The sequence below is a fragment of the Perissodus microlepis genome, chromosome 13, assembly GCF_051167445.1.
Source record: "Perissodus microlepis isolate ML-2025 ecotype Zambia chromosome 13, ASM5116744v1, whole genome shotgun sequence".
Taxonomy (NCBI): Eukaryota; Metazoa; Chordata; class Actinopteri; order Cichliformes; family Cichlidae; genus Perissodus; species Perissodus microlepis.
Window position 1 is genome coordinate 32552872 of NC_140473.1, and position 23328 is coordinate 32576199.

Consider the following 23328-nt stretch of genomic DNA (forward strand, 5'->3'; position numbering starts at 1 on the left):
GCTCCGCCTTCACAATAAAACACAGGGACGTTGCGGCATTTTACCGGCAGCGGAACCTTTCAAAATAAAACACAAACAATAAGACAAACAAACAAGAAATAATAAGATAAGTTTAAAACTGTGAATTACAAATATTAAACAGACATTTAACATTAATAAAGTTACATGGACACGGAGTGAACTACATGATTAAAATCCAAAAAAGAAATAAATTGCAGAAATAAATGGATACAAATTTTGGTGCACTTCAGAATAAAAAAAGAAAAGAAAGAAACATAATCAAAAGAAAATAATCAGCACTGAAATCAAATTCATTTTTAAACAGTTTTATTGATCTCTGCGTCTTTTACTCAAACATAGTAAATAAGAGGAAATAACAGGTAAATGCACAGGTCAGTGTACCCCACCTGATTGATGTCACACCTCAGAGACACCTGATCAGCCTCAGGAGCAGCTCTGAGACTAAACGTTACAACAACGCCCTCTGACCTGAACGACTCTTTTAAAGAAGCTGCTGGAGCACCAGAGTCCTGAACACTCAGTGACTGGACTGACACAAACACACACACACACACACCCCAAGTTACTTTTGCACAATACTCGGCATTTTGCACATTTCCATTTTTTGCACATGGCACTTTACGTGGTCCTGGGTCTGTTATAGGTCACGTGTAGCACCAGGGTCATTTCACCCTGGTGCTACAATAAAAGCCACTTGACTTGACTTGATGCAGTGACGAACTAAAGTCTGCTTCTGAAGTTCAGACCTTTTAAACTACAGCGGCTGTCCTGTCCTCAGGGAGAACCCATCATAGCTCATCACACCGAGTGTGGACATCGTGATTGGTTTTTTGGCTCCAAACTTTTGTTTCAATCATTTCAAAGTTTTTTGTTTTTTTCTGTGAGGAAGAAATTCTCATTTTATTTTGAAAGAATCACCACAGGTAAATATTCCAAGAATATTTTTGATGATGAGAGATGAGATGATGATGAGATAGCCTTTATTTGTCAGTTGCAGGTCTTTTGCCCACAACCGAGATGACAGACCTTGCCGACCGTACATACAATACACAAACATCACATTGGGGAGACAGGTCAGGCTAGGTAGCGAGGAAAAAAACATCGAAATGTGTAACACAGAAGGATAATACAGGAATGCACAGATATCAACACACCATAGCACAATAAACACAGGCAGCAACATGGGAAAGAGTTCCAGTGTGTACATCTGATCTGGGACCACTGCAATCTTTCGACTGCGCCTCCAGCTGACCCCATGTCCACATCAGAGGGGAGGTAAGCGTTGGAGGTGGCGTTGGATCCGGGGTAGGGAGGGTGATGCGTCAGTGAGTGCTTTTCAGTATCAGTATATGTATGTGTGTGCGTGTCCAGAGTTCAGCTGAGACAGCGTCCTTCGCCCTGCCAGGCTAAGAAAACAGTCTTCCAGCCAACCCAGGTGGCCTTGCATGGAATGGGAAGGAACAGACTCAACACAGTCGTTATCAGGGAGTTGTTGTTCAGCTCCGGCCTTGAGCCCACAGCTGGTGCCGAAGGGGTAAATGGTAAATGGCCTGTATTTGTATAGCGCTTTTACTAGTCCCCCTAGGGACCCCAAAGCGCTTTACACACCCAGTCATCCACCCATTCACTCTCACATTCACACACTGGTGGAGGCAGCTACAGGTGTAGCCACAGCTGCCCTGGGGCAGACTGACAGAAGCGAGGCTGCCATATCGCGCCATCGGCCCTTCTGGCCATCACCAGTAGGCGGTAGGTGAAGTGTCTTGCCCAAGGACACAACAACCGAGACTGTCCGAGCCGGGGCTCGAACCGCCAACCTTCGCCTTGTAACCTTCCAATTACAAGGCGAACTCCCAACTCTTGAGCCACGATCGCCCAAGAGGGTAGCCGGATTATGATGGTGATTTGTCTTTTGCAACAACTCAGGAGAATTTCAAAGCTGTCCTTTAACACTCCGACACTGGTCTCTCAATCTCCCGTTGGAGAACCGCGAGCTTCCCCATGATGGTATCAAACTTGCTGGTCTTGTCATTCTTTTGCTCAGAGAGCCGATTCTGAGAACTCACGACTGCAGTCAGCTGTTCCACGATGTAATCCAACTTTCGCTCAAAGGTGTTATCATTTATCTGCAGTTTATAAACACAAAATAACGTCATATTCTTTGATTTTTTAAAAAGAAGAAGAAACAAAACATTGTCTTAATCTGATCAACGAGCAGCAGAAATAAAAGGTGCAAGTTATTTAATTTAAATCCATATTTCGAGATCAACATGCTGGTAAACGTGAAATGTCCAGAGTTTTTGTTTTAGGTCATTAAGTGAATCCTCCTGAGGAAAGAGATGAGAGCCCCTTCTCTCCACCAGACAGTAAATATGTCAGGAAGCTGTAACAACACAAAGCAAGACAGTTTCATTGACGGTGACGTTTAATTCTCCACCCGCACCACATTATTACTTACTGAGAACTGCTTTAATGCGTAGTTGAGCAGGTGTACCTAATGAAGTGTTTGGTGAGTGTAATCCCTGTTTGTGTGCTGCTTTTGTGTGTCTGTGACAGTCTGCAGGGAGATTCAGTGAGGAGAGAAGAGCACATGAAACAGCCTAAAGGAAGTCCTCAGAGTAAACGAGAGCAGCGTTCTTCCTCAGCAGCTTCTTGTTTTGTTTTTTTAAACTATTTTAGAGCAGAAATCTGTGAGTCCCGAAAACACTTTGAACTGAGTTTGTATTAAATAACCTGTTTAAATAAACTTTAACTATTTTTCTGCTTTTTAAACTACTATTTTCCAGCTTTTATTTTGAATAACAAACCCGCTTCCGGTTTGATTAAAAACGGTGCAGTGTGGAGTTGAACCGCTGGGGGGCGCTAACACAGCATATATTTGGATCCTTTCCTGAAGTAAAAGAACAAAGAATAGAAAATCCTGTTCAAAGATTTAAAAAGAATAATTTAACGATGACTTCAGTTCAGTAATGAGTCTGTAATTGTTCCCATCACAGTTACTGTAGCTGAGACATCAGGTGATCTTTGTCCACATCTGTGTGACGTGCTGTGAGAGAGCAATCAATCAATATTTTATTTCTATAGCACATTTAAAAAGGACAGTATGCATCAAAGTGCTTCACACAAGGTAGCAAAGCAGATCACAACAAAGGCAACAAAAACATTTAAAAAAATTATAGTTACAGTTACTGTGACAGTTACAGTTATATAGCACAACTGCAGACCAGGTGGAGGTCCAAACTAATTTGCTTCAAAAGCTAGAACAGGTGAGCTTTTACTAGAGATGGCACGATACCACGTTTTTATGTCCGATACCGATACCATAAATTTGGATATCTGCCGATACCGATATGAATCCGATATAGTGTGTTTTTAATCAATAAAACTGTTTTTTAATATCTTGCTGTTTTTGTATAAGTTCATACTCAAGTTAAAAAACAAAACAAAACACTAAAGCTATTCTGTTACACCTGTATGCAAAACATACACTGCACCCAAATATTTCATAGTTCAGCAACACTGATCAATCTAATAAACTTAAGCCTACTCCATCCTCCCTATTCTGGTATTTTAAAGAGTAAGCAACCTAACTAATAGGGCTCTAAAACTCCCAGCAATAAATAAATAAATAAATAAATAAATAAAAATAGGGAACCACCCTCCACCTCATGATGCTTAATCAACACAATCAACTATAATTTGATGCAGTGGGGAAAAAAATGCACAGAAATCAATTATTTTTCAAGAATAATTAAATAGATTCAACATCTTTCTTCAACAGAACTGCAGACGGCACAGATGGTTCCCAAAGGAAAAAGTACTATAGCTTACTAGGGTATATTAGACTTAACAGTTACTATATACAGTAATGGACTTCTATATATTTTACATCAGATTAAAACTTTGGGTGTAAGATTCAGATAATTATTTATTAAAAGCTCGACATTTTAAATGAGAATAAGAAAGAAAAGTATGTCTTTGTGCCCCCTTTTCCCTGTTCATGCCCTATCGGCCCCCCTGGCTAAACTTTGCTAGATCCGCCCCTGCACAGTTACCAGCTGCGTAGAAAAAGATCCTGGTGTAGAAAGTAATATTAAATAAATTCTAACAACAGCTTATCAAGCTTAAACGTGCTGCTGTTGTTCAGCTGGTTTCCTCTTTCTGGTGCAAAGTGGACCAAAAACAAAGAAGAGAGACGGACTCGCGACAGAAAAGCCGATCAGCTGATCATTAAGCAGTTTCACGATTGAAGTAGCAGCAGGAGAGAGAGAGAGAGAGAGAGAGAGAGAGAGAGGCAGTCTCCATATATCGGTTGTTAAGCTTAACGCTAAAATGCTTTACAGACATTCAGAGATGAACTTACACACTTGCTTTACTTCTCTCTGGGAAAACTTCCTCGGAGATGAAATGCTGGTTTGGTAGTGAGGCTACAAATACACACAGCCGCTCTATCACGTGACCACACTGCTCCGAGTGCTACGTTTTGAGCCGAGTTACGCCGTGTAGCAAGTTTTGTGAGGTGCATTTTTGATATTTAATGGATCGGATTACATTTTTTATTTCTCTCCGATATCCGATCCTGTAATTTACGTCAGTATCGGACCGACACCGATACGTAATATCGGATCGGTCCATCTCTAGTTTTTACCTGTGATTTAAACGATTAAATGGAATCTGACATGCAGACATCGATAGGAAGATTATTCCAGAGACTGGGTGCGACAATTGCAAATGCTCGGTCCCCACTAGTGTTTCGTTGGGGAGCAGACAGTTTTCAAAGACGTTCATAAAAACTATAAATGAATGAATCAAGGTAAACAGGTGCACATTCGATACAGACCTGTGAAATAACTCTGATATAAACTGGAGGTGGTGCAGTGGTTAGCACTGTCGCCTCACCATAAGAAGGGTTTGAATCTACCTGCTGGCTGAACACACTCATCAGGTTAACTGGTGATTCTAAGCTTGTCGCAGGTGTGCCGCCCCTCACCCTATGACAGCTCAGTTAGGCTCCACCTCCCCGTGACCCTGACTGAGGAAGAGGTTGGATGGAATGATGGTGAAGATATGAAGGAGACTCTGAGGGCAGAGATCAATCAATCAATCTTTATTTATAAAGAACTTTTCATACAAAGATGTAGCACAAAGTGCTTTACATGGTTAAAAGCAGCCCACCCCACACCGCCCTCCAACTCACTCCCCACACTCTCATTAACATAAACGATCATGGATACATACCCCCCCCCCCCCCCCATGCACACACACACACACTTAAAGAGTAAAATTAGGGGGGCACACATGAGCCAGGTCAGGAAACACTATCACAGGGAGCCGGTCACAGACCGCAGCCTCCAGGCTGGGCACACAGCAGGAGGGAGGCAAAGAAGCCCCCCAGCCAGGCTGAGAGGACCCCCAGAGCTCCAGCAGCCACGGTCGATCACAGCCCCGGTGCAGAGAGCGCCCTCCGAGGAAACACTGGAGATATGACCTAATAAGAGTATATACAGAATAAAAAGATAAAATAAATAAGAATGGGGTACAATATAAATATAAATAGAGTAAGAAGATAAAAAATGAATAAGAATAAAATCAATAAATATTAGGTAAAACCTAAATTAATAATATAAATAGAATAACAGGATAGAGTAAATAAGCATAAAATAAATAAACATTAAGTAAAAGCTAAAGTAAAAAGGTGGTTTTGAGCCTGTTCTTAAAAACATGTACGTTCTCTGCGGCCCTGAGCTCCTCCGGCAGGCTGTTCCACAGACGAGGACCATACCACTGAAACGCTGCCTCTCCGTGAGCATGTGTCCTGACGTTAGGGACAATCCAAAGGCCAGTGCCAGAGGACCTCAGGGTCCGCGAGGGTTCATATGGTAAAAGCAGATCTGAGAGATAAGAAGGCCCGAGACCATTAAGACATTTAAAAACCAATAAAAGAACTTTAAAATCGATCCTGAAACACACGGGGAGCCAATGCAGCGATTCTCAAACCGGTGTAATGTGGGCCCGCCCTCTGGTCTTCGTCAGCACACGAGCTGCAGAGTTTTGTAAAAGTTGTAAAGGTGAAATATTCTTTTTGGGGAGACCAGAGAGCAGGGCACTAATCAATGCGACTGGTAATAAAAGCATGCATCAACATCTCCGTGTTGGCCTGAGAGAGAATAGGGCAGACTCTGGCTATATTCTTTAGATGATAAAATCCAATTTTGGTTACATGTTTAATATGTGGGATAAAACCAAGCTCAGAGTCAAAAATAACACCCAGGTTTTTCACTTGTAGTGAAGGACATAGTGAAAATGCCTGTAATTTAGACAAGAGTTTCTCTCTCTGAGCCTCAGGACCGACGATTAAAACTTCAGTCTCGTCCTGGTTAAGCTGTAAAAAGTTTTCTTCCATCCAAGATTTTATATCTAAAATACAGTTAAAAGGGCATCCATTGGTCTGGTGTCATCAGGAGACACAGAGATGTACAGCTGAGTGTCATCAGCGTAACTGTGGAAGTTCACTCCATGCCTCCTGATGACACCGCCGAGAGGGAGCATATACAAATTAAAAAGTACAGGGCCTAAAACCGACCCTTGGGGCACACCACATGTCATTTTATGGATCTTAGAGGAGCATGTATCCATACTCACCATAAAAGTTCTGTCTGAGAGATGAAGTGAACCAGTTGTGTACAGCACCAGAGAGGCTCACCATGTGTCTAAGTCTGTTTAAAAGAATAGCGTGGTCTACTGTATCACAGGCTGCGCTTAGATCCAGCAGCACCAGGACTGAGAGCTTTTGGGAGTCCCAGTTACATCTAAGATCATTTAGAACCTTTAGGAGAGCCGTCTCTGTGCTGTGGTTCACCCTAAATCCAGACTGGAATATCTCCAGGATCTGTCTGTCATTCAGAAAGTCATTAATCTGAGTAAAAACAAGTTTTTCTAAAGTTTTACTTAAAAATGGTAAGTTGGATACAGGTCTGTAGTTATTAAAATCATTACAATCCAAGTTGCTCTTCTTCAGAAGGGGCCTCACCACCGCCGTTTTAAAGGCAGCAGGGACGACACCCAACTGAAGAGAGCAATTCATCATGTATAAAAGCTCAGCTTCAAAAAATCCATAAAGTGTTTTATAAAGCAAAGAGGAGATTGGATGTAAAAGACATGTGGTGGGTCTCACTGTGGAGAAAACTTTCTTAAGGTTCTCAGCGTTAACCCGGACAAAGCTGTCCAGTGTCTCCTCAGGTACAATCGAGCCCTCAGATGTGTTTCAAATCATATCGTGAGAAGATAAAATATCAGATCTGATGGCGCTGACGTTTCCCCTGAAGTGGTCTGCAAACTGCTCACAGAGTGAGTCTGTGGGGGTTCTTTGGGAGCTGTTAAAATCAGGGTTAAATAAATGATCTATGGTGGAAAAGAGGACCTTGGGATTATTTTTGTTATTACTGATTATTTTGGTGAAGTATGAATTTCTTGAATTCCTTAATGTATTATTGTACATTTTAAGTTGCTCGCAAAGTATTTGATGGTTGATAGTATTTTTATTTTTCCTCCATCTCCTTTCTGCTGTCCTGCAATTTCTTTTGAGTTTTTTGACTTCTACGTTTCTCCAGGGTGATGCATGTTTTACGTTAATCTTTTTGGTGGTGAGTGGAACAACGGAGTCAAGGCTTTTCTTCAGTTTGCTGTTAAAATGATTAAAAATAAAATCACAGGGGAGCATTCGTCTAAAACCCTGGTAAAACTTGCAGCCACTTCAGAGGTTAGATAGCGCCTCCTCACAGTTCTCACCGAGGTCTCCCGCTGAATAAAACTGGTGATGTTAAAAAACACACAGTAGTGGTCAGAGACAACCAAGTCAACAACAGAGGACACGCTGGTGGACAGCCCGTGGGTGATGACCAGGTCCAGAGTGTGTCCTCTGCTGTGAGTCGGCTGCGTGACGTGCTGGTAAAATCCAAACAGTGAAGAATGTTTAAGAATTATTTTGATGTAGAGTCAGAAGGATTATCTATGTGCAGGTTAAAGTCACCGGTTAAAATTATCATGTTATATTTTGAGTGTATGTTTGTTAAAAATTCAGAGAATTCCTTGATAAAAGCAGCGCTGTCTGTAGGTGGTCTGTAAACTGTGACAGATAAAACTGGAGGGCTGCTAAAAACAATAGCGTGGAATTCGAAAGAGGTAAAATGATTAAATAAAATGTGTTTGGTGGTGAGTGTGTTGTTGGTTAAAGATGCAGTCCCACCACCTCTCTCACCACTTCTAATAGAAAAAGAGAAATTCAAATTTGGTGGGGAGGCCTCAGTGAGAACAACTGGTGCATCCGAGCCCAGCCACGTTTCAGTTAAAAATAAACAGTCAAGTTTATTATCTAAAATTAAATCATTAATAATAAAAGACTTGTTCAACAGAGAGCGGACATTTAAAAGTGCCATACTGATCGAGTCTGGTGGATTTTTGACAGTAGAGTTCAATGGATGTTGACATCTTTGAAGAGGCCGGAGGTTATTAATGTTTTTGGAGTTACTGGATTTATGATGATTCTGTTGCTCTCTGTTTGTGATTATGACGGGTATTGTGTTGACTGTGGGAGAGAGAGGTCCGAGTCCAGAGTTTTGTGTATTACTGTATAAAGTGGAACAAATATAGGAGCTGGGACCAGGGGGACATCAGTCAGTGGCGGACAGATCAGCAGGTAATCATCTCCTCCTCATCAGGTCTTCCTGCAGGCTCAATGAAAACATCACCTCTGTGCTGGACTCATGTCACATGTTCATTTAAAATCATGAGAAATAACATCAGCTGATCTGTTGCGTGGAAGGCACCCTGAGGGTCACATGACTCATCGTTCAAATGCAGAAATATAATAATACAGTTAAAGAAAGGATGGGCGAGGTTTCAGGGTTAGCAACAAACTCTGTTTAAGCCCCTTGGAACATAGCTCCGCCCACAGCTTCCAGTGGGAGGACTCTGAGTGTGACATCAGCAGTGGTTTGACCACATACCTGAGTCACAGGTTTGTTTGTATTATGAAATGTGAGCCAGAGTGGAACCAGAGTTATTACTGCTCGTCAGAAACAGACCAAAGAGACGCCGTGCTCTGCATCACACAGCACGCTGCTGACCGCGCATCAAGTCCCCGGGCCTCAAAGATTCTGCAAAAACATAAAAACCTCCGAATCAGGACACAGTGGGTCTGTGGGGTCTGTGGGCAGGGTCTGTGGGGTCTGTGGGGTCTGTGGGCAGGGTCTGTGGGCAGGGTCTGTGGGGTCTGTGGGGTCTGTGGGCAGGGTCTGTGGGCAGGGTCTGTGGGGTCTGTGGGCAGGGTCTGTGGGCAGGGTCTGTGAGGTCTGTGGGCAGGGTCTGTGGGGTCTGTGGGCAGGGTCTGTGGGCAGGGTCTGTGGGGTCTGTGGGCAGGGTCTGTGAGGTCTGTGGGCAGGATCTGTGAGGTCTGTGGGGTCTGTAGGGTCTGTGGGGTCTGTGGGCAGGGTCTATGGGGTCTGTGGGCAGGATCTGTGAGGTCTGTGGGCAGGGTCTGTGGGGTCTGTGAGGTCTGTGGGCAGGGTCTGTGGGGTCTGTGAGGTCTGTGGGCAGGGTCTGTGAGGTCTGTGGGGTCTGTGGGCAGGGTCTGTGGGGTCTGCGGGGCCTGTGGGCAGGGTCTGTGGGGTCTGTGAGGTCTGTGGGCAGGGTCTGTGGGGTCTGTGGGGTCTGTGGGGTCTGTGGGGTCTGTGGGCAGGGTCTGTGGGGTCTGTGAGGTCTGTGGGCAGGGTCTGTGGGGTCTGTGGGGCCTGTGGGCAGGGTCTGTGGGGTCTGTGGGGTCTGTGGGCAGGGTCTGTGAGGTCTGTGAGGTCTGTGGGCAGGGTCTGTGTGGTCTGTGGGGATGTGTGACTCTGATTTCACTCACATTTTGTTCCAAAGTCAAAAATGTTTCTCGCACCGTGTTTTAGTTTGACTTCAGCTGAGCTGGAAGAACAAAACCACAGAAGAAGACGATGTCTGCTCCTGCACAGGTGGGTCAGACTTACACAGGTAAACGTGCACAGGCGAGGCGAGGAGTCCATGAAGACCTCATCGCATGCTGAGATATTTTTTGCTCTGAGGACATGGTTGAACAGGCTCCACCCACCTGATTTCCTGCTCTCCATCTTTTATCTACAGTCTGTGGCAGCGCGTGACTGGGAGCAGCTAATCATTTCTTGTGTTTCTTTAGAGCTGGTAATGACCTCTGACCCCGAGGTCTCTCATGTTAGAGTCTTTGACCTGTTTGGTGACCTGTGATGTGCAGCAGGCTCCTCCTTCGGGGTGACAGTGATCTGAGTTTGCAGTGAGGACCTCCTCTGACCTTTCCCCGTCAGCCGAGTTTCAGCACGAGGCAGAGAGCGACTCTTTCACACACTTAGAGAACAGCGACATGAAGTCGTGCTGAGTCACAGCAGGTCAGCAGCTCTGCCTTCACCACCACGCCCTCTCCTACATGTATGCTGTATAACTGTGACAGTATAATTGTGCAGGCTGGAGCGTCAGCCTCTCTCTCTGGTGTATTTGAGCAGAGTTCAGCAGGTAAATCAAATCATTTGAATTACGAGCTGTGTTATAAAGTGTTTCTGAACATTGTAGAAAAGAAGAAACTTTGGTGGATGTTTCATAAAACCAAATTTTGTAACCCTCACCTCAGGAACAAACAGAGCTGCACTGATCAGGGCTGGAAGGTTTACCCACAATGCACTTTGTGGCGTTTTGACCAGTGAAAGAGTTTATTCAGACTGTGACGGATCCATGACGCTACGGTTACAGACCAACAGCAGACCCTGTGTTCACGCAGAGATTTCTGAAGTCACGAAGGATTAAAAACACTGAGAAATCTGGATCCAAGTGCGCGCTGCAGAGCCGCCGTAGGTCCTGTTTGACCGCATTCACTGATGATGATGTCACATAAGCCGTGTGTGGCACTGGTTTTAGATCAGGTCTGCACAGTAAACGTTCCAGCACTTAAATGAGGTTTATGAAGGTGAGAAGAAGAAAAACCGATCCCCCTCCCCTCTCCATGAAAGGTGACTATGTGGAGAGGGTGTCCTCCTCTAAGTTCCTCGGCACCCACATATCTGAGGACCGATCTTGGTCCACAAACACATGAGCCCTGGTGATGAAAGCCCAGCAGCGCCTCCATTTCCTGAGGGTCCTGAGATGGAACAGGCTGCAGACTGACCTCCTAGTGTCCTTCTGCCGTGCCACTATGGAGAGCGTGCTGGTGCACGCCATCCCTGTGTGGTACGCTGGTTGCACAACAGCTGACAAGAAGAGACTACAGACAGTCATCAGAACTGCAGAGAAGGTGATCGGCTGTCAGCTCTTGATGTCTCTACAGAGCCAGGGCAACTATAAAAGACCACCTCCATCCTAACCACCACCTCTTCAACATCCTGCCCTCTGGTTCAGATCCATCAGGTGCAAAACCAACAGACTAAAGATCAGCTTCTTCCTGTGGGCTGTCAGACCCATTCATGCAAACTGAGAGTGTGAACAGACTCCTCCAACACATCCACTCTGATGCTGTTACTGATCAACCACCTGCAATATCTCAGTCCTTCCATGTTCTCTGCAATATTTTTATCTCAGTGGAATTACCATCCCCACCCTAAATGACCATGGCCCCTTATTGATTCATTATATTATATAACTGCCCTTGTATGCAGCCACACACTGTGTCTGTTTCAGTGTTTCCACACATACACCATGTATATAGTTTACTCACTTATATGTATACATACATGTTGCTTTTTCTTCTTTGTTTATTGTTTTCTTCACTTTCACACCTTTGTGCTTCTGCTACCCAACTGTGCAAGAAACAATGACAATAAAGTTCTAAGTGCTACGTTCTATAGTTTACTATTAGACTTACATTTACTACATACAATAATGGATTTCTATACATTTTACATCAGATAAAAACTTTGGTTGTAAGATTCAGATAATTATTTAATAACAGACATTTTAAATGAGAATAAGAAAGAAAAGTATTTCCTTGTGCCCCCCTCTCCCTGTTAATGCCCTACCTGCCCCCTGGCTAAACTTTGCTAGACCCGCCCCTGCACAGTTACCAGCTGTCAGCTACTTAGAAAAGGATCCTGGTGTTATTTGTCTCTCAGAAACAGTTCATAACTTCAACTCCTTCATGTCACCTAAAAGGTAAACCTGTTTCTCCATCACCTGTTCAGCTCTGATGATTCAGTAAGGACATCTCCTGGTTTCACCTTCATGTTTCCCTCTCACCACATATCCAAACCGACATCATGACCAGCAGCTTTACAGCTGTGGCTCCAGCAAACATCAGCTGATACTAGAAATTAATATTAAATAAATTCTCTCTCTTATGTAACAACTGAAAATAAAATAAAATAAATAAACAATAAAAACAAAGGTCAATCAAATGGACCAATACAGCAAGGCTGGGACGGTCCACTTGGTGTAGTAAATCCGTTGGGCATCTTTCTTTGCCTTCAAACAATAATTCTGATGGCAAAAGAACCAAACGGGACAGGCGGAAAAAATAAATGCTAACAACAGCTTATCAAGCTTAAACGTGCTGCTGTTGTTTATTCGCTGGTTTCCTGTTTCTGGCGCAAAGTGGGCGATAAACAAACAAGAGAGAAAAGCTGATCAGCTGATCATTGATCAGTTTCATGATTGAAGTAGAAACAGGAGAGGGAGGGGGGAGAATGACAGAAGAAGAGGCAGCTGCAGCGTAACGACGCAGAATAACTCCAGCTTTGTGTCTTTGTTTCATTCTAGCTGAAGTCTGAGACAAATCACGTTCCTCAATACGGAACTTTAAAGTTCGACCTCCTCGGCTGTAATTGGTCCAGCCCAGAGTCGATCATGACCAATTGGCCAATCCACCCCCTTTCATTGTTTATACCTTTTCAACAAAAACAAACAAAAAACACCATGAAAACGACAAATCAGCATCGGCCCGTCCAGCTGTGGGGTCTTCACAGGAACATTGGTTAGCACGGCTGCCTCACAGCAAGAAAGTCCTGCTTCCATCACCTGCCAGGCCTCTGTGTGGAGCGGACATGTGGGTTCGTGTGTGTGTGGGCAGTTCGAGGGCTTCGGCGTGAATGTCTCTGTGTGTAGCTGGGATAGGCTTATCCCCTGGTGTCCGAGCTGTGCCTGGTATGGCCTCATGAGTGCTTCTGTATGTAACAGTGCTGCACTGGGTTAGGGTCACACCTTTGCCTTCATGAGTGCCTCACCCGAGTAGATACAGGGCCGATACTGCTGAGACCAGTACCGAAATTTTAACCTATAAAGGCAGCGTATGTACGGCAGAGCAGTGTGTCGTCATTTATGACATGAATCATCATTAATATGCAAATTCTGAACATGTTGTAATGATTGTTACAAAAACACGTGTTCTACGCTTTGAACCAAGAAGAACAAACGCTCCTGTCAGTGTGTATCGACCTGACACCAGTGTTGGTATCAGTACTGGGAATATTTGGATGGAGCCGCTGCAGGTGCAGGTGTCGCGCTGTAGGCATGCTTATTTTAACATGTGCGTCAGGACGGACTCACTGCTGCCTCTGCTGGACATCAGCGGAGCTGTAGCTTTCGTGTGGCCTGTGAGGACATCTCTGGCTCAGAGCCATGAATAAATCAAAGGGCCTTAAAATAAAATAATGATCATCTGTCAGTGCGCCCCAGGGTGGCTGTGGCTACAATGTAGCTGCCATCACCAGTGTGTGAATGTGTGTGTGAATGGGTGGATGACTGGATGTGTAAAGCGCTTTGGGTCCTTAGGGACTAGTAAAGCGCTATACAAATACAGGCCATTTACCATCATCTGATCGGTTTTTAAAAAATTATATTCTTTTACTCCTCACTAATAAAGTTTTACAGACCGCTCCCATCACAGGAAAACTGCTTTATCATAGGTTAAAGGTCACGCCTCGCCTTAAAAATAATATTTCCTACAGCACCTGAAAGCAGCAGCACGCCTACCCCCGCCTCCTTCATGGGGAGCTGGGCTGTGATTGGAGGAGAACTGGTGTCATCAGAGGAGGAGGAGCTCGGTAAGAAAGACGCTGCGGTCAGACAGCCGCGGAGAAGAAGACGACGACGTGACCCAGGCGCGCACCTACAGCAGGTGAGTTCCTCCCGTTCGCGCGGGCAGGTGTCAGAGAGACGGGCTGGCAGCGGCAGGTAGCTCACCTGAGGCCGGTGTTCCAGATTAACTGGCGCTTAGATTAACTGGCGTTGGTCGAACAGATGTGTGGCAGACTTGCGTTTCAGGAGCTGCTACCGACAAACCAGCAAAAAAACGCCAAATGTGTCACCTGTGACACTTGTCAGTGACTCAGGTGTGTCAATTGGTTTGTCATCTGTTTTTGAGTCTGGAGGAGACGTAGAAATCTTTTGTTTTAAATCTAAGTTAGGAAGATTCCTGTTGTAAAACAAGCACTTTTTGTGAGAAATGCAAGAAGTACATCTGCAGAAAGCACACAGTTACATTCTGTCCATCATGTGGACAAAACTGAAAATGTTGAGCATTGAAAAACTGAGAACGTTGGGAAAGTTCAACAGAAATGTGTTTGTAAGAACGAACAACCAAATTGTTCCTACAATAGTTATGTAAAGTCTAACTGTTGTATGTCTGTGTTCTACGTGTTTATCTGATGGAAAATAAAGTTGCTATTGTTTTATTGCAGTTTTTTTGACAATCCTGAGTAGATTTACACAGTACGGGTCAAAATGACCTGCAACAAAATCAATGTCACTTTTTTGTTTTTCAACATAATACAAGGGTTCATTTCCAAAACTTGCTTATGATCTTCAATTTGTAGCAGATCCACTATCACACAGCAGCTGGAGCAGTTTCAAATGGAGGTCAGTCCAGTGCTGCCACCTGTGGCCAAGTACCACAGCCTACTGCTAGATTAACTTGTGACACATCTGCACCTGCTGCTATGATCACATTGAGTAGAGGCTGAGTGGCTGCACTTACCCCTGCTACATCCACATCTACCCACCAACATGTTGAAAGATGCAATGCCAGCAATGTGGATTGTCAACACTAAAAACAATCAGTAAGCAAAGACAACAGGGATCAATTCTTTCTGTTTATTTAGCACCCACAACATTTGTAGTCTCCTTCTGCACAGGGAAGTCCACACACACTGTGTGGTACCACTTTCCACAGAAGGTGCATTCAATCTGCAAGACTGAATGAGATTGTCAGAGTCATTGTCTGACTGTTTATTACTAATCACCTGCTGTACATTCACAGTAACTGCCATCTCCTTACAAATGTTCATTAGATTAACCACACTTATACAGGCTGTATATAACAACCAACTCTAAAATGTTCGTTTGCAGAGAAAAGATACAGACAGACTACGCTAACGACATGTGATGTTACAACACTAGTGAAATATTAGTGTCATTTCATTCATTTCAAAGGTTTATTTGCATGACGCACAAACAGACACGATTGAAAGGTACAAATGTGCATGAAACGAATTCAAACGTGCTGCAGATGTGTGTCACAGGTTGATCTGGCTGCAGGCTGCGGCACTTGGCCAGAGGTGGCGCCGGTTGACTCGAGTCCACGTTAGTGCACAAAGTAAACTGCTCGCTTTAGTTGTGAAGCAAAAACGCTGAAACCGGAGAAATAAAACGTGCGAGGGGAACGATAACGGCGACAAGAGTCTCCCGATCGTTTACTCTTGCTGTCCCGTGAACAACATCGGCGTGGTGTTAATTGTTTGCTGTTTCCGCGATCGCGTCGTGCATGAGGACATCACCAGGTAAACTCGCCACATTTTTAAACTTTCAACAGCATCAAGACTGACGGAGTGTGTTTGAGATAACCTCCCAAGTGTCACAGGTGACACATTTGGCGTTTTTTTTTTTTTTTTTTTTTGCTGGTTTGTCGGTAGCAGCTCCTGAACACGTACTCATCAGTTTGTACTCGATGAGTCCGATTTAGAACCGGAAACCGAGGAAGTAAACGTCACCCGATTCTATCTGCGCCACATGTTTGGCGTACCTGTACCTGCCTCACCGCCCGCATGCTTCTGAGCTCACAGCTGATGCGTCGATAAGACTCAGACCATCTGAGCAGCTCAGGGTCACCTGAGGACACTGCAGGTGAGCAGGACCAGCTTCATCTCCCTGTGAGTGATGCTCAGGTGAGCTCAGAAGATGGAGGGGGTGTGGTCTGTGTACACCTGTAGAAACACAGGCTGAGATTAAACTAGTGAGCGTTATGTAATCAGCAGAAATCACAGCCTGTATATAAAGGCTTTTGACAGTCGACGGTTTCAGTTTGTGAGATGTCACAGCGTTTATTCTGCAGCGTGGTGCCGGGGGGGTGGGGTTGACCTCATGGTGCCCCACTGTGGACACGCCCCTGTGTACACAGCAGAGTTACTGTTTGTTCTTTTGGCTGAAATTCATTCAAAGGTGTGCTGAGTGTTGCTGAAAAGGAGCAGTGCATGTCCACGAACATGAAGCAGTCGTTTGGATTTCATGGGCAACGAGCAACTAGTCAGTCACTGTTTAGCCCCGCCCTCTGACAGGACCAAAGTAGACTTCCTGTTTGATTCAGTCAGACCTGAAAGTAGCGACAGAGCAGAAACTCATCAGGACAGAGTTTACTGAGGTCAAAGGTCAGCTGAGCAAACCCAATTGAATCAGACTTCAGAGTGGGCGCCCTCTGCTGGGCGTCAGAGAGAATGCAGGTTTAAGAAGCTTCAGACCTCTGGGGTGACGATGTCAGGTGTGGTCAACCTGTAGTAGTGACTTCCTGTGTGTGTGTGTGTGTGTGGCTGCAGAGATGGGGGGTCAGGTGTCAACCGAGGGTGTCCACGTGGTGGTGGTGGGCGGAGGATTTGGTGGCATCGCCGCAGCTCAAGACCTGAAGTATCGAGGATTCAGCTTCACTCTGATCGACATGAGAGACGCTTTCCATCACAACCCGGGCGCTCTGCGAGCCGCCGTACAGCCAGGTACCATGAGCACACCTGTCCTCACCTGTACAACCGGTCCTCACCTGTCCACACCTGTTCTCACCTGTCCACACCTGTCCACACCTGTCCACTTCTGTCGTCACCTGTCCACACCTGTCCACTTCTGTCGTCACCTGTCCTCACCTGTCCACTTCTGTCCTCACCTGTCCAACCTGTTCTCCTGTCAGTTCTAAAAGTAGTTTCTGGTACTTGTATTATTTTCACTTTAAGATGACTCTGACCTCATCGACTGTTATTCTTCTATCTTGTTGTGTTTGCTGATTTTATTCTAGATTTATGTAAAAATGTATGTTATTTTTACACATTTTAATTTTAAAAAAATTAGTGCTGTTCTGTGTGCAGGCTTTGCTCAGAAGACCTTCATCCCGTACGCCGAGACGTTTGGCGAGAGCTTCGTTCAGGGTCGGGTGGAGCTCGTCGACACAGACAGGCAGCTGGTGATCCTGGAGGGAGGGAGGGTGAGGACCACAGCAGCTCCCTGTGGAGCTTCTTCTGCAGCATGAGGAGGTGAAGCTGCAGCTGAATCTGTGTCGTTTGTGCCGCAGGAGATCCAGTACTCCCACCTCATCCTGTGCACCGGCACTGATGGGCCGTTCCCCGGGAAGTTCAACACGGTGGCGTCGCATAAGGAGGCGGTCCAGAAGTACGAGGACTTCATCAGAGAGGTTCGATCCAGGTTTTACTGTTTGTTTAGAAGTTATTGTTATTTAACCTTTTAATAAAATAAAAAGTTTTATTTTATTACTTAATATTTTTTCAAAACCGTTAGTTTGTTTTATTATTGTAACGTTTAACGCAGATATACATACACAAAAGTGTTAGAACAGCCCATGTTTCCGGTTATTTATTGCAGTTCAGGTCCGATGAACAGCTGGAAAGGTGAGTGGTGAACAGAGGCTTAAATAAAGGTAAGGTTAGCTAAAACTGAAAGAGAGTGCACATTTCAGAATGGTACAAAAAGGCCTTTTACAGGAAACACAACACGGGTTAACTGAGTCCTGTGGGACCAACCGGGCGTAGTGGTGGTAGACGACCAGGAGACGGCCGTAGTGACAGATGTAGTGATACTGAACAACAGCAACCTCAGGAAGAAGGAACACGAGAAGCTGCTGGAGTACCAAGGGCTCAGAGAAGAGCTGCAGAAGATGTGCAGGGTGAAGGTGACGGTGGTCCCAGTGGTAATCGGAGCACTCGGTGCAGTGACTCCCAAACTGGGAGAGCGACTCCAGCAGATCCCGGGAACAACATCGGACATCTCTGTGAAGACGAGCGCAGTCCTGGGAACAGCTAAGCTACTGCAGGACCCTGAAGCTGCCAGGCCTCTGGTAGACCCGAGCTTATATTTCAGGAGTTTTTACTGCAAAGCTTTTTTGCAGCTGACGTGTCAGGTTGTGTTTTTCTGTCTGGTTTTTAAATGTTTCACACGACAACAAAAAACCCCAGAAAATTTCAAGAAGTCAAATTAAAAATATGTAAATTCCTCACGCTGTGTGTGTCTATGTGTGTGTGTGTCTGTGTGTGTATGTGTGTGTGCGTGTGTGTGTCTGTGTGTGTGCGTGTGTGCGTGTCTGTGTGTGTGTGTGTGTGCGTGTCTGTGTGTGTATGTGTGTGTGTGCGTGTGTGTGTCTGTGTGTGTGCGTGTGTGTGTCTGTGTGTGTGTGTGTCTGTGTGTGTGCGTGTCTGTGTGTGTGCGTGTGTGCGTGTGTGTGTGCGTGTCTGCGTGTCTGTGTCTGTCTGTGTGTCTGTGCGTGTCTGTGTGTGTGTGCGTGCGTGTGTCTGTGTGCGTGCGTGTCTTTGTGTTCATGCACGCGTATGTGTGCGTGTGTCTGTCTGTGTGCGTGTGTCTTTGTGTGCGTGCGTGTGTCTGTCTGTGTGCGTGTGTGTGCGTGTCTGTGTGCGTGTGTGCGTGTGTGTGTCTGTCTGTGTGCGTGTGTGTGCGTGTCTGTGTGCGTGTGTGCGTGTGTCTTTGTGTGCGTGTGTGTGTGTCTGTGTGCGTGTGTGTCTGTGCGCGTGTGTGTGTCTGTGCGCGTGTGCGTGTCTGTGCGTGTGTGTGCGTGTGTGCGTGCGTGTGTGCGTGTGTACGTGTCTTTGTGTTCATGCACGCGTATGTGTGCGTGTGTCTGTCTGTGTGCGTGTGTGTGTCTGTGTGCGTGTGTGTGTCTGTGTGCGTGTGTGTGTCTGTGTGCGTGTGTCTGTCTGTGTGCGTGTGTGTGTCTGTGTGCGTGTGTGTGTCTGTGTGCGTGTGTGTGTGTGCGTGTGTGCGTGTGTGCGTGCGTGTGTACGTGTGTGTGTCTGTGTGCGTGTGTGTGTCTGTGTGCGTGTGTGTGTCTGTGTGCGTGTGTGTGTCTGTGTGCGTGTGTGTGTGTCTGTGTGCGTGTGTGCGTGCGTGTGTGCGTGTGTGTGTCTGTGTGCGTGTGTGTGTCTGTGTGCGTGTGTGTGTGTGTGTGTGTGCGTGTGTGTGTGCGTGTGTGTGTCTGTGTGCGTGTGCGTGTCTGTGTGCGTGCGTGTGTGCGTGTGTACGTGTCTTTGTGTTCATGCACGCGTCTGTGTGCGTGTGTCTGTCTGTGTGCGTGTGTGTGTCTGTGTGCGTGTGTCTGTCTGTGTGCGTGTGTCTGTCTGTGTGCGTGTGTGTGTCTGTGTGCGTGTGTGTGTCTGTGTGCGTGTGTGCGTGTGTGTGTGTGCGTGTGTGTCTGCGTGTCTTTGTGTTCATGCACGCGTATGTGTGCGTGTGTCTGTCTGTGTGCGTGTGTCTGTCTGTGTGCGTGTGTCTGTCTGTGTGCGTGTGTGTGTCTTTGTCTGTGTGTGTGTGTCTTTGTGTGCAGGTTCAGGCTGCTGACTCGGTGTTGGTGGTCGGCGGAGGATCGACCGGTGTGGAGATGGCTGCAGAGATAAAGACCGAGTATCCTGATAAGAAGGTGATGACCTTTGACCTGTCTTCCACAGCATGTCTTTGTTCCGCCCTCCCCCCTCGCCCCCCGTCAGTCTCGCCCTCAGCCTGCTTCTGCTGGAGTCTGCTTCCTGTTAAATTTGTGTGGCCAAGTGCTTACTCAGCCGTGGTCTTCAGATTGATGGAGCGTCTCTGATCACATAAAGCTCCTTGAGCTGACTGCGCTTGAGACTTTGCACTGTATAAATAAAACTGAATTAAATTGACCTCTGACCCCTGCTGCTGCCCTTTGAACGCTGACCCCGCTTTCTCCTCCGCGTCGACCCGTCCAGGTGGTTCTGATCCACTCCAAACTCGGGCTGGCTGACCCGGAGCTGCTGCCCAGCATCAGACGCGAGGCCAATCAGGTTCTCTTGGAGAAGGGGGTGGAGCTTGTGTTGGGTGAGTTCACGCCTGCAGACGGGTGGCGGCTCACGTCAGCTCGGGGTTTGGCTTACTTTCCACCGCCGTGTTTTCAGGACAGAAAGTGAGCAACTTGTCGGAGCTGCCGCTGAACACGATGACGAAGAACACGGAGGTGATCACGGACCACGGCGAAACGCTGGTCACGGATCTGATCGTCTGCTGCACCGGGCTCAAGATCAACTCTGCAGCCTACAGCGCCACCTTCAGTAAGAACAGCAAATCCACACGCACTGAGGTCATTTCCTGCTTTCACTCCACGCTGCGGTTTGACCACAGGGTCGCCCGACGTCACTCTTCTTACTTACAGTGTCACAGGAAGTGATAATGCCGAGTCCCGCCTCTGCTAGCCTGAAAAATCACGTGGACATTTATTTTTAACGATGGCTGCATTGATCAGCGACTGGTTTCTGCTCACAGATGACAGTATGGCTGAAAACGGGGCCTTGAAGGTCAACGACCACTTGCAGGTCGACGGTTTCTCCAACATCTTCGCCGTGGGTGACTGCGCCAATGTCAACGAGCCCAAGACGGCGTACAACGCCGGCCTCCACGCCGCTGTCGCCGTGGCCAACATTGCTAACAGTGTGAGCGGGAAGGAGCTGACTTCCTATCAAACAGGTATGCGCTCACCATGCCGGGCTGTTGGTCACCTGCCTCTGTTCTCTGGCTGACTCGAGTTCTTCCTGGTTGCTAGGTAACGTCACCATGCTGCTGGCGATGGGCCATGACGACGGCGTGGGTCAATACAACGGCTTCAGGCTGCCCCGCTGGTTCGTCGCCTGGGGAAAAAGTCGAGATGTCCTGGTGTGGAAGAGCTGGAAGGAGATGAAGCAGAAACAGCCCTGAGACTCTAACTCGCATGCATGCACACGCGCATGCATACGCGCATGCACGCACACGCGCATGCATGCACGCACACGCGCATGCATGCACACATGCAAATCATTTATAACTGGAAAGTGCATTTTCTGAAGAAACTGCAGTGTGAATGCTTGAATCTGAATGTATGCACTGAAATGAATTAATTGCTGAATTTTAAGTTAAAAAATTTGAATGAGATAACAAAACAGAATTTAATCTGAAAACAAAAGTGCTGAAGTGCTAAACGTTGACGTTTACACAGAAGAAGTTGGAAAATAGCTGAAAATGTTTTAATTGTAAATTAGAAAAACCTAAGAAATGAGAAAAGAAAATTTAGAGTCAGAAAACATCTGAATGAATATTAAAAGTTCATATTCTTTTTACTCATTCAGTGATTCAGTGTGATCCCTCCACTTGGATCCACACAGTTTAAAAAGTTTACATCTCTGAGCTTTGAAAGACACGCTGTTGGAAAGAGAAGAACGATAGCTATGATTTGAGGGTAAAATGATGGCTGTAGAGCAAACACTGTGGACACAGCAGCAGTTGAAAGAGAAGTGTTTAAGATGAATCTTGGCACAGTGGCAGGCAGAGCTCGTTAAGCAGGCAGGTGTGAGCCTGGTTGCTATAGTGACTGCACCCAATGGCTCCATACACACGCACACAGACATGCACCTCACTTTTGCTGCTTAAAATGAACAGAAAAGTCAGCCCAAAACAAATCGTTGCCAAATGAAAACTAGGAGTCGTATTGACAAAATTCTTTCACCGTGAGTGGCAGCAATGTCCAGTCTACCAAAATCTCAGTTTTCATGCCTGTGGAGTTTATTATATGGGCGTGACGACAGTGTAAAGACAGCCTGTACTTCTGATTTTCAAACGAACTTTCTGAGCCCTTTTAACATTAGTCTGTGGAAGAGTTGGAGGGAGGAGGCTGTGCATTGGTAACATTTATGAAAGAACCATAACACCTATTACAATAATAAACACATTGGATGAAAGAGGACAGCGATGGCTATGTTTCGAGGGTAAAATCATACCTGTAGAGGAAACGCTGTGGACACCGCAGCAGTTTAAAGAGAAGATTTCAAGATTAATTTCTTTCCTCCTCTCACTCTAGCGCCAACATTCCGTCCCATACACACCCATTATAAACTCTGAAACGGCTGAAAAGAAGCATGAAACTTAAACTGGAACAGAAGAAAAAGTATAATAGATATTGAAAAGATAAATACAAGTTGAATAGTTCAATGTCTTGGCTTCGTTTTAAAGTTTGAATGGTGGCTCTATGTCAATATATGTGGAAGTAGTTAGAGTTGAAAAATGAGTAAGTTTAATGAAAATTTGAAGAGTCTCCCATTGAAATACATGGGAAATTTTTGTTGAATAAAGTTTTTCTAAGTTGAACGGTTTTGAAGGAGACAGCATTCAAGCATTCACACTAAATATCACGTAAACGTCTGCACAGAAACGTTTCTTCAGATCTTTATGACGCTGCGTGACTCGCTGTAAACTGGGCTCCAGTGGACCCGCCACATAGTAACGTTCGTCCAGGATCAATGTCACAACCAGCCAATCAGGTTGTGATGTCATACGTATGGTATGTGGAGGTAAAAGAAAAAAATGCCTTTGTTTATGTAAAACTATTCTGGAACAAATATTAAACATATTAAATATTTTTTATGAATTTACACAATATGGTAAATATATTATCAAGCTAGGTTTGCTGCTAGCCAAATTCAGTTAGCCCTGTGATATCTTTAATAGCATTAGCTAAGATCTTGGCTTTACATGCTGCCTGCAGGTTCATCGCCGCTGCTTTTTTAAACATTAAAACTTTATTAGCATCATAATCCAGACAGCACAGTGACTGTAGCAGGACCCTCAGCAGACACCTGAGGCCGTCTGGGACATGTACTGTTTTTACACATATTTGCAATAAACGAGTTGAAGAAACGCTGAGTTTGTATCGTCTCAGGAGGTCTGAGTGAAGGTGGAGGGTCGGACCTCACAGCTGAGAGCTGACCGCTGGTTCCATCATTCAAGGATTTGATTTAAAGTTCT

General features: G+C 45.6%; 1 protein-coding gene across 2 annotated transcripts; it reads left to right on the forward strand.

The window, feature by feature from the left end:
- The first annotated feature begins 14077 nt into the window (after positions 1-14077).
- aifm2 (AIF family member 2, ferroptosis suppressor) lies at positions 14078-23220 on the forward strand. 2 transcript variants are annotated; one of them, XM_084948491.1, is made up of 9 exons: positions 14078-14167; positions 16857-17030; positions 17394-17509; positions 17597-17716; positions 19874-19966; positions 20271-20379; positions 20457-20609; positions 20821-21021; positions 21098-23220. In XM_084948491.1, the coding sequence occupies exons 2-9, from the start codon at positions 16859-16861 to the stop codon at positions 21247-21249; spliced, it is 1116 nt and encodes a 371-aa protein (XP_084804617.1). In that variant the 5' UTR covers positions 14078-14167; positions 16857-16858; the 3' UTR covers positions 21250-23220. The 2 variants fall into 2 exon arrangements, with proteins under 2 accessions (XP_084804617.1, XP_084804616.1); XM_084948490.1 differs by lacking the exon at positions 14078-14167 and adding an exon at positions 15599-15827.
- The last annotated feature ends 108 nt before the right edge of the window (positions 23221-23328 follow it).

What these genes read in the sequence shown, in the direction of transcription:
- aifm2 (XM_084948490.1), top strand. An exon ending in GGGGGTGGAGCTTGTGTTGG is followed by an intron (nt 20,380 to 20,456) that starts GTGAGTTCACGC and finishes CCGTGTTTTCAG; the next exon opens with GACAGAAAGTGAGCAACTTG. An exon ending in GCTGACTTCCTATCAAACAG is followed by an intron (nt 21,022 to 21,097) that starts GTATGCGCTCAC and finishes CCTGGTTGCTAG; the next exon opens with GTAACGTCACCATGCTGCTG.